The 12,013-nt window shown below is 35.5% G+C and overlaps 1 protein-coding gene across 1 annotated transcript in view; it reads left to right on the top strand.

Annotated features, from left to right (window-relative positions):
* LOC105546482 overlaps positions 1 to 12,013 on the top strand; it is a 659,409-nt gene that overhangs the window by 527,174 nt on the left and 120,222 nt on the right. Inside the window, exon 10 of the mRNA XM_011989689.1 lies at positions 10,647 to 10,862. Within this exon, the coding sequence (XP_011845079.1) occupies positions 10,647 to 10,862 (216 nt within the window). The remainder of the gene's footprint in view (positions 1 to 10,646; positions 10,863 to 12,013) is intronic.

Below are 12,013 nucleotides of genomic sequence, written 5' to 3'. Positions count from 1 at the left end.
AGAATTATTATTTTAGAGAAGTTAAGTACTTTACTCAGGTTTCTATAGCTACTTTGTGATAAGGTTACTATTCAAATCCAGTTCCATCTGATTTAAAAAATTTATACTTTCAAAACTCTGCTATACATTTTTCTTTTGATATTATATTCATCAAATAGATATGTATATGTCATATATGTACATATTACATATACTGCTAAATACAGTTCATTCTTTATGCCATGTGCATGTTCAATTCAAATCAATTCAGTTGAGCTATGCCTTCCTGAGCAGTACTATGAGCACTACTACTCCAGACACTGACAGCATAGCAGGGCTGCTCCCCTTCGACTTCTTGTCAACACTCAATTATTACTTTTTCCTCATTTGTCTTCATTTTCATTTTAATCTGAGTTATAGCTGAATTACACTGTTATGTCAGGATAAGATGTCAGACCCGTATTGTATTTGACAGATGTCCACATTTTGCTAGAAAAGGCAAAATTAAACTTGATCTCACAAGAAAGTCTGAGTGTTAGAGTGGATTCTACACAAAATAAATTTATCGACCTGTTTAAACTCACATACACTGCGTATATTTTTCTCTTTCTACTGTTTTCAACATATCTGATATTGTCACTGGTTTGGGCTGCATTTCTATTTTTGGACTCCTTACTGCCAAACACCTATTTATCTAACATATACAATCCAAACTATGGTTTTAGGAAGGAAACAAAGAAGAGATCAAGCTATGTCCTTTGTTTCTTGATTTCAATGTCTGAGCTACTTATAGATGCCGTTAGAAGCACAATGTGATTCTTTTCACTGAAATGTGTTTTCCATTGCCTGCAATGGTGACTACAAAACGAAAAACTAATTTTGTGATTCAAAAGTACTTTCTTTGACTAGTTAGTGACCTCTCAGCTTTGTATAATAAACAATTCTTCTTTAAAAGTGGCATTTGCCTTCCTAGGAATCTGACATATTCTCTTGTTTGATCCTCATAATAATTTGAAGTGGTAGACAGTACAATCTCTTGTTTTTATAGAAGTCATTTGAGGCCCAGAGTCTAGATAATTTATGAAATATCACAAAGCTATAGATAGAAGAGCAAAAATTTAAGCTGGAATCTCTGCTGTCAGCCTGTACATAGCCCTGCCTTCCTCATCCTTCAGTGTGGGCAGCCTTACGTGTCTGGGAGGCTCCTGATGGCATGCTTCTGGCTAAGCTGTGAAGTTGTTTTTCTTTTCTTTTTTCTTCTTATACTGTTCTGTTAACACATTATCACACAGCTCAGCAATGTAATTGTTTTCAAAGCTAACTGCTTTTACATTATTGTTCCAATTATTAATAAAACTCCCATTATGCATAAAGTATTCAGCTATTTTCACTTATGAAGTGCTTTGTAAACATTTTAACTAATTAGGTCAGGCAAATACCAGCAAGGTAAATGTTCTCCTTCTTTCTAACAGATTAGCTGCAAAGCTAAGTCACTTCCCAAAGCCAGAAGGTAAGCTGCGATAATAATTGTGGCAAAAGTCATCCATTTCTGCTTCCCGCTCTGCTATTGTTGTGAAGTCCGGGACAATTGTTGTCCTTAGTTTTCATACATCTTAATTATCATAAAGCACTGGCCCTATATTTATTCATCTTTGACTCTAAGAAAATTTCTCTTGGAAAAATAAGTGCATTCGAATATTGCACCCAGTATTTATTACTAGAGAATGTTAAGGAAAATGTTATTTTCAAATGGCAAAATTAACGTTCTAAAACAGACACGTACAACACACATTAAATTTCAAAAAATGTATTTGCGAAAAGACAAACAGACTTTGGCATCCCTTGCTTCAAGTGGTGAAGTTTGCTTTCAATTTTCTTTTTATACTGTGTGATAGTTTCATCGTTCCCTGCCCCCTCCAAAGCTTCTCTCTCCCATTCAGAGACTGTCATTGGAAATAACAGCCTAAAGAGTTTGGAGTCTCTTTGGATTCCTTCAACATACTTCAATCGCTGTTTTCTCATTAGAACATTTATACTTTTGTGCCTCAGTGGGAATGATCAATTATTTCAATGTCAGTAGTGGTAATATTACCCCTAAGATTTAGCAATTTTCAAAGATCTTTTAACTTAATTAGAGGCATTTGTTGTAAATTGAATTAAACCTGTTAAAAGTGCAATGTGTTATATTAAAAATATAATAGCCACGTTGACCAAGGAGACACAATTTTAAGGGGAAATGTCCAGTTTATAAATGTCAACATCAAAACAAAGTTGTGAAGTTTTTCTTTTCATCAGGTTTTCTAAAAGTTGAAAGAATGGATAACAATTTTATCCTGAACATTTTGGCAAAAGTATATGTACAGATACCTACGTAAAAAGATACACATTTCATAAAAATACTTGAAGACAAAAAAAAATAAAAGATTTGAGCATTTTAACAACTTTGTTAAAAAATGAAACTGATGTCATTTATAATTAAGATGTTAATATTTATCTAATATCAACACATTATTATAGTATTGTCATAACTTATTTTTTATTAATGCTCCTTCTTTCCAAATAAGTGCCTCCTTATCTTGACATATTTTACCTCATTTTCTTTTAAGCATGGTGTCACAATGAACTTGCCCAAAGAGGGTCATACCAGCCACATCACATAATGATATCTGGTTGTACCTTTCTTCAGAAGCCATTTAGAAAATCCTAATGGTGGCTTTCAAATTTCTTAGGTACCAAGCACATACATTGGCATGGGCTGTATGAATCTTGAAATGGTAGATTATAGGAATAGGCAGAAGCAGTTCATAGTTTTAACTGAAGCCATTTAGAAACCCACTTATTCTAAAAACGTATTCATTTAGTACCTGTTCATTTTCAAGCACCTGCAATGCAGGAGGCATGGTGCTAGCACCTGGGAACACAGCAGTGAGCAAGACAGACAGTTCCTGCCTTCACAGAGCAGAGTCACTACATCATGAATATCAGTTTGCATTTTAACTGAGTTCTGGGTATATGTGAGTGGGTCGTATACCTCCTTCCTGCCATCCCCACCAACCCCCATGTAGTCAAACATGGCATGCGTTGTGGAAATGCACAGGTTTTGGCATCAGACGAAAATCAGGTTTAAATCTAGGTTCTGGTCTCGATCTGTCTCTTAATAGCTGTATGATGTAAAGCAAGTAAATTGAACTTTTTTAGTTGTTTCCTCCTCTGTAAAATGAGTACAGTACCATGTGTCCTCCAAACTGGCCCTGTAAATTAGATATATTTATGAAAAGCTCCCAGTGCGTAGTGTATTAAATGCATAATAGCTGCTAATATTACATCAGTAGTATTGTCTATGTCAAATACTCTCTCTCAACTGTGGCGGGCGCCTGTAGTCCCAGCTACTCGGGAGGCTGAGGCAGGAGAATGGCGTAAACCCGGGAGGCGGAGCTTGCAGTGAGCTGAGATCCGGCCACTGCACTCCAGCCTGGGCGACAGAGCGAGACTCCGTCTCAAAAAAAAAAACAAAAAAAAACCTCTTATTCATAAACTTTTTTGGAGAAGTGAGTGGAGGCTCATTGTTTCCTGATTAAGTGGATTTGCAGCCATCAGGCAGCATATGGAAAAAGAATCGCTTCAATGGGTGCTGGAGTGTCAATTGCTTCAGCAATACAGTAAATTCCATGAGAAGAGAAAATGTGTATCATACTAGTCACCAACATTTTTATAATTTTTTAAAGTTTCAAGTCATTTTCACACCATTCTGATTGCTTCTTGTTATCATGTGTATGGCTTCGAATTTATATTTCCAGTCCTGACATCTCTTGAACTCCACTTCCATAAGGAAAACTGACAATTGGGAAAATTCTCTGGGACATACCACTGCCATTTTCTATAAGAAGGTCAATATGAGCTTATCTTTTCCCTCATCTTCTCCACTCCCGGACCAACGATTTTTTTCTAATATGTCCTCTATTCAGCCACCATTGGGTAAGCTACCTGAACCAGAAACTTTGGAACCCTTTCTGAATCTTTTCTTTCAGCCCTCATATTCAGTTTCCACATCCTGTCCATAGTAGTCGGACTTCTCTGGAGTACACTCTCTTATCTCTGTTCTTCTACCACTTGAATTCTCTTTTCTTCAAAAATGCGGCTGTTCATGTTTGGGAGTATTAGGCGTTAAATTGTATTCTCTGCCCCCCCCCATATATATATAGAGAGAGAGACATATAACATACATATATATGTTGAAGTCCTAACTTACATTATCTCAGAATGTGACCTTATTTGGAAATAGAGTCATGGCGAATGTAAGTTAAGATGAGGCCATACTGGAGTAGGGTGGGCCCTTTATCCAATATGGCTGCTGCTCTTATGCGTAAGGACACAGACATACAGAGGAAGACAGCCATGTGAAGACTGAAGTAGAAATTAGTGGTATGCTGCTATAAGCCAAGGAGCGCTGGGGGCTACCAGAAGCTGGAGGAAGCAAGGAAGAATCCTCTCCAAGATGCTTTGAAGGGACTATCGCCCTACCAGCACTTTGATTTAAGACTTCTAGCCTCCAGAAATGTAAGAGAATAAATTTCTGTTGTTTGAAGTCACTCATGTTGTGGTTACAGCAGCCCTAAGAAACTAACATGGGGACAAAAGACTTCTTCCTTGTCTGAGACTTCCATTCTCATTTCAGGAAGCTTAGTGTCTTAGCCAACTTTCATGTTACTGTGACAACAAGGAACACCCACAACCACATGTCTGAAGACTCCAGAGTTCCACCCCTGGTCGGACATTACTGATAAACATTGATGTAGGTCACCATGCTTTCCGTCCTTTACTATGGACCCTCCCAAACCTTTATTTATTCTGCAGCCAGAACAATGTTTCAAAAATGCAAGCATAATATTCCCCCCATCCCCAAGGGAAGAAAAATACAGTCTGCTGATGGTGTTGGGACAATGTCCAAACTCCTTTATATGGCATAAACTGGCCAGGTCTCTTCCCAGTAGTTCATATCTACCTCTCCAGCTTCACATTCTGAAAACATCTTCTCCTACTTGGACTCTCACCAGCCAGTTCCTTTTGTTTTCAGTTTTGGAGACAGGATTTTTTCTTCTGAAAACTGCATAGTGTTGGAATGCCTTTCCAGTTTTCCTACCCATTTGTCTAATTCCTCTTTACCTTGTAAAGCTCATAAGAGAAGTCACCCCTGGCTAAGTTAGAGATAGGTCTATTCTATATGTTTCTTCAGAGTATTTAGTACAACACTAAAACAATTTTATCACTGGATTTTAGCTCTGTGTTTTACTTTTCTACACTCATCTGTCTCTACAAATGGATGGAAAATTCTGTGGGTGACTGGGGGTGTTATTCAATGGTGGGAATCGAATGGTGGGAATCCAGAGCTCATCTATATTAGCAATCTATTGCTGCTGGAACAAATGACTACCAACTTGTGACTTAAAGCAATGCACATTTGTTATTTTACAGTTCTGGAGGTCGGAAGTCTGCAATGTGTCTCACTGGGCTAAAGTCAAGGTGTCAGCAGGACTGCCTTCTTTCTGGAGGCTCCAGAGGAGTTTCCTTGTCTTTTCCAGCCTCTAGAGTCTGTCTTCAGGCCTCGGATCATCTCCAGGTTCAAAGACTACAGTTTCCACCATCCTTCTCACGTTAGCCTTTTTCTGGGTCGGTCTTGTGTTTTCATTCTGTCTCTTCTGCTTTCTTCTTCCATTTTTTTTTTTTTAAGGAACCCTTGTGATTAGATTGGGCTTGACTAAATCATCCAGAATACTTTTCATATTTTAAGCCCAGCAGTTAGCAACTTTAACTCCATCTGCTACTTAATTTTCCTTTGCCATATAATTTCGCATAATCACAGATTCCAGGAATTAAGGCATAGAATATTCGGGGACCATTATTCTGCCAACTGCACTATGATAAAGCCTGATATACTATATTGATTTAACAATAATCTGTTGAATAAGTTATACCCAATTCAACCAGCTTCTACAAAGGAAGAAATGCTTTTTTTTTTTTTTTAACCTAGGTTCTAGGTAAAGATGCTCACTTTCAATCAGCCTAGAGTTTCTTGGTCATTGGGTTTCTTGCTAAAGTGATTCAGTAGCTGACTGATGAAGAGTCCTCACAAAAAAGCAGGTGACACTAGCTTAAAAATTCTTTGTTACCAGTAATGTTACTTAGGCAAATGACTTATCTTATTTAGGCTTTAATTCAGCCTCTGGAGAAGGGAATGCTGAGGGAATATAATAACACCTTCTCCAACCATGAAATGATATATTATAATAACACCTTCTCCAACCATGAAATGATATATCAATGTTTCTTTGATATCTTCATGATAATGACTCCCTGAAAAGGTGACTATTAAGTCTTAGAAAGCCTCAGAAGTCACTGAGGATATCCATGCTCGAAAACTTGCTGATGAGTGGGATACGGTGGAAAAGAAATTAAGAAGTACCTAAATAAAAGAATTACTTATAGATGATTATAATGAAAAAAGCACCATACTTTTTAAAAAATGGTACAACCAGAGTGTGCTTGGTTATGCCAAAAGAAAGGAATATGGAAATTTTTAGTGCCATCTATTGGTAGTGATTTTTAAATAAGAATTATTATGCATAATTGATGAGTGAATGACTCTTTGTTTTATCCAAATTCCTAAGGATTCTTGTTAACTATAGAATAGAGTAGTTTAAGAATGCATTCTCTTTTTTATGCATTCTCTTCTTTTTTTTTCCAAAGCAATTTTGGTCTTTTTTTTTTATTATGATTACATGGATGGATCATAGAAATCTTGTTTGATTTCAGGTCTTTATTAGGACTGGGCATGGAAGGTGGATATATGTGTGTCATTTGAAATGTGGCTAAAGTTCAGAGAAATAGGTTTCATTTAATAGCTGAATACTGGATGACCTCACCATTCTTCTCACCCTCTGGCAGCTCACCCCGTGAGCAATAGAGGAGATGTCCGCATGAACTGAGAAGTAGCTGCTGGCCTCAATGTGATTTTGCAGTGATCTGTGTGCTCTGTGGCTTCCTTCATAACCAACAAATCAATTCCCACTATGCGTATTACACACCCCAGTGGCAGAGGCCATTTATTATCCTTTTGATGGTCATACTCTTTGTACATAACCAAGAAAGATTACAGAGGAAGGAAAAGAACAGTTGCAATATGGATGAAGATATTCCACAATGGCACTGCATTTTATCATGTAAGCCTTGCATGCCTATAAGGATACAAAAGATGCTCTTTTTCAAGACAATTTTGAAACATGGAAGCAAAATTCTTTTTAATGAAAAATGTTTCAAGAATGAGAAGCGAAGAGAAAGTTGTAGAGATAATTCTACAATAGTTCTAAATTCTATACATTTAGATTTCAAGGGCAAATTTAAAATGATTAAAAGACTGTCATATTTTGTTTTTGTATGAGCATTGTTAATAACACTATACTTGCCTAGTTTTGCTCAATTAATTAGCTTTTGATATAGTCTTTTATTTGGCATCATTCAGTATCAACTGATTCCTTTATTAATTTCTAATTTGCAGTATATAAATTTCTAAACTTTCAATGATCAATTCAGGGATTTTCCTGACTCTTTGACTCCACATGTATCTAATAATAGTTACCATTATTAGATAAATCAAAAAACAAATATTGACTTGTGGTGACTAGGTATAAAATAACTGAATATTTTGAATTCGATGTAAGTGGTTCCTAATGCAATTTTAGTGTTATTTGTCCTAAATCAAAAGTCTGGTTAAAAAAAAAAAAAACAACACATATATCTGAATGTGAGTAGGAAACATTTTTATAGTAAAACTAATGGTAAAAGAATGACTTTATAGTGGGTTCTGTGCATACACACTTAAACTGCTTAGTCATTTATGTCAATGGATATGAAAAGAACAGTGGAAATTTCCAAAGGTCAAAGAAGCTACTGTCTTTTCTGTTTTGCATCATTTGAGACTTTCCAGGTTTTTTTTGTTTTTTTTTTTCAAACAACACAATGCCAAATCTGCATTTGATTTTCCCTTCCCTTTGAAGAGGCAAAACAATGACAGAATAATTAACTGAGGAGGAGATCATGTACAGGGCATTCTGCTTTAGCAGTGTGGAAAGTTCTGCATTTCATTTCACATGATGGTAAATGGAGTGAGGTATTTTGGAATCCCTTCTATAACAGAGTTAGCCCCTGACTACATTACTGTATATAAACCAAACCTTCTTGGGGTCTGTTTCCTGTTTAACTGTTCCTCATTTGTGTAATTGAAAAGAATGCTCAATGAAAAGACTGCATCTTGCTTTCCATTAGGTGACGGTCTACACCTTCATGGAGAAACACACACAAGAACAGAAAAAAGGAATTGTCAATATCAGGTTCGGTGCCTCACTAGTTCTGTGCAGACCAAAAGACTGTAACCGTGGTCTGCAACGCTAAGAGGGAATAGTAGATTGTCTTTTACTTGTTGTTTTTTCTTTCTTTCTTTTTTCCCCACTCTTGTTTTCATGATTTATCTTCTCTTCCCATGTTATGTCATCATATTTGATCTTCAGAGAGCAATGAGCATTTATATGTAACATCTTTTGAATATGTCCATGAATTCCATTTCTTTGCTGTCCCCAGCACTGCTCTGACTTGCTGTGGTTCATCATTAAGTCACTGAACTGCTTAGTCTGTTACTAGTTTCTCCTTTGGTAACACGTTTATTATTAGGACTATTTTTCATGGAGGAATTTACTATCTCATTCTGGAAAATCTTTCTAGAATAAAATTAGGCATGCTTATCCAGGAATTTAGAGACTAGTTATTATAAAGATCAATTACTGGTTTAATAAAACACATGGTATATACCCATGTGATTTACTGCCTTAATTAAATAAATATTTGCATATCCATATATATATCTTCAAAAATAAAAGGAATTATATCATTATTTAGTCAGGTTTTCTACATTTCTTGGGCTCAATGGAAGCCCAGACAAGTTCAAAGTAGCACTGGGAAAAATTAGGAGAAAGAAAGAGAAGCAACAGATTAAGTGTTCATTGTTTTGTGAATGTACCACAGTGATAATATGGTTCAAATTGTTTTATACCTGTTAACCTACTCATCATGCTGACCCTGAGATACGGGTGCTATTACAAGCTGCTTTTTCCATGTGAGCAAACTAAGGCATAGAGAAGAATTATATCCAGGCTATCAGCTCCCAGAGATTTTAGTCACAACACTGTGGTAACTACTGTATACTACCTCCACAAATTATTTGGACTGAGTGGAAAATGCTTTCTGATTGTTCAGTTATTTTCAGATGGGCTCTTCATCTTTTCTCTTGCAAAAACTGTTATTTTAGAAACTTTGACATCTCTCGCCCTTAATGCCAAATATTGAGAGGAGATCAGAGCTAAATCAGAATACTTTGTATGAGATCCTTTTATAGTTTATTTCAACCAAAAATATCAGTATTGTGTTATGTAATGAAAAAGTTCTTAAGCTTTGAATTTGTATTTATAGATTTTTAGTGGCATACTGATAATTTCAATTTTTAAAATGAAAATTGATCTTTAACAAGTTACATGCAAATAATTTAATCTCCATGTAGAGAGAGAATTGTGGGTGAGATAAGCAGGAATATATTTTAGATTTTAAAAATAAAAAATACATTTACCATTTACAATAATTTATTTCATGTTTATTTTTAAAAACTGTTCAATTATGGTAAAATCCACATAACATAAAACTTACCATCTTGGCCACTTTTAAGTTACAGTTCAGTGGTATTTTCCCATTGTTGTGCAACAAATCTCCTGAGTATTTTTATCTTGAAAAACTGAAATTCTACACTGTTAGCAACTGCTCATTTCCCCTCTCCCCCACGCCTGCCAACCACCATTCTACTTTCTGTTTCTATGATTTTGACTATTTCAGATACCTCTTCATGTAAGTGAAATCATAAGTATGTGTTCTTTTGTGACTGGCTTATCTTTCTTAGCACAATGTCCTCAAGGTTCATCCATGTTGTAGTATGTGTCAGAATTTCCTTCTTTGTTAAAGGTGAATAATATCCCATTGTTTATATATATACACCACACTTTGTTTATCCATTCATCGACCAGTGGACATTTATATTGTTTCCACATCTTGCCTATTGTGAATAATTCTGTTATAATCATGGGTACACAAATATCACTTCTGGACCCTACTTTCAATTCTTTTGGATATATATCCAAAGGTGGAATTGCTGAATCATATGATAATTCTATTTTTAATTTTTTGAGGATATACCATACTGTTTTCCATAGCAATTGAACCTTTTTACTTTCCTGCTAATAGTACACAAAGGTTTTAATTTCTTCACATCCTTGCAAACACTTATTATTGTGTATGTGTGTGTGTGTTTATAGTAGGCATTTTAACAGATATGGGGTGGCATCTCATTGTGGTCTTGATTTGCATTTCCCTAATTCATGTTACTTTGTGTTCTCCTATAATGTGAGCAATCCACTATAGCTAAAAGGAACATAAATACTTTTGAGTCCAATTATTTATTTAGAAATAATTTTGATCAATTTTCCTTTCACAGTGTTTCACTGTTATTCTCAAAATATCTTACTTTTGGTTGTGCTTTAAGCACAGATTTTTATGTACTGTTTCTTTGTTTGCAGCTGTTCTTCAGTTGCTGACAGTAGATCTGGAGACTTCTTCAAGCATCTCCATTTTGTGCCGGTATCAGTGTCTTCAGAACTTCAGTTATCTCAATGGCAAAGCCAGGGCTTCTGGTACCTTATCCTGCTGATGGTTTCTCTCTGGTTCCTGAGGCTCTACCTGCATTACCTGGGCCAGTGGCTTTTCCTCCAGGCCATTTCAACTCCTGTTACAAAGTGAGTGCTTTCCTCTGAAAGTCAAAAGAATGTATTTTCATCTTGATAGGACAAATGAAAGTACAAAACACCTCTCCCATCCATTTACCGTACAACCTAAAATGCAGAGATTATTTGAAAAGACAAAAATGTCTTTATCTAAGAGCAAGAACTTCTATTACAGTTATAGTCTCACCTTATGGGCCTGTATATATAAGTACATAACTGGTACATCAATATTTATTTTAAATTTAGCAGATTCAAATATGTTCTAATATCTGAGCAGGTTCCAAAAAGGAATTTAGCAACAATGTTTTATTCTATTTTGATTTTATCATAGTGACTTAGGCTGAAGGTATTTTAGAAGTAATGTAAGTGTGATTTATCACCTATTCACAGAGAAGCAAAGATTGCTTCTTCTGCAAAATGATTGAATTCAAACAATTACCAAACTCAAGCCCAGGCAGCTTTCGGGGCCATTATCCTCTGGAAAAGGATGACATTTTAAAGGTTATCTCTTTATAAACATGATTCCAAAGACACTGTAGATAGACACACAGATAGATATCAATACGAGTAAAATTCATTTTCTCAAATGTAGATGGTACAGATAAAAATAAAGTTGTGTGTATATTTTCAATTAAGAAGAGTGCAAAGAACTTTAAGACTTTATGAAAATAATATATATGTATATTTGTATTTATACATACATATATAGTTATTGATATTCTTTGAAAATGAAATCATAAAGGTCCGAATATATTATGGAATATACAAATGTGTATATACTAAACTGCATTTTCAAGGAGGAATTTTTATATGGATAGTCTCTTTGTTCCTCCTTTCTTTCTTTCTCTTTCCTTTTTTTAAGTTTTCCAAAGCAGGAAAAACAAATGTTGTATGCTTGGCCTAGTTGTTGTTTGCTTTTCACTCTTTTATTCTTCAATAGGAAAGGAAGCCCTATCTTTATTAGTTGTTAATAAAATGAGACTGCAAAATGTATCTTGACAGCCCCGTTGAACCAATTTCTTAAGCAACGGAGGACCTAAGATACAAACGATATTTTCTGGCTATTGTCTCAGTCTGCAGGCTTGAGTTACACAGTAGCTCTGTGTCACATCTTAGCTGTGAGCCGTAGCAATAACATTACCAACAATGAGCATGTCTTCCAC

This window comes from Mandrillus leucophaeus, unplaced genomic scaffold (genome assembly GCF_000951045.1).
Source record: "Mandrillus leucophaeus isolate KB7577 unplaced genomic scaffold, Mleu.le_1.0 Scaffold36, whole genome shotgun sequence".
NCBI lineage: Eukaryota > Metazoa > Chordata > Mammalia > Primates > Cercopithecidae > Mandrillus > Mandrillus leucophaeus.
The sequence above is the reverse complement of the archived record's forward strand: the minus strand, read 5'-3'. Positions and strand labels throughout refer to the sequence as shown.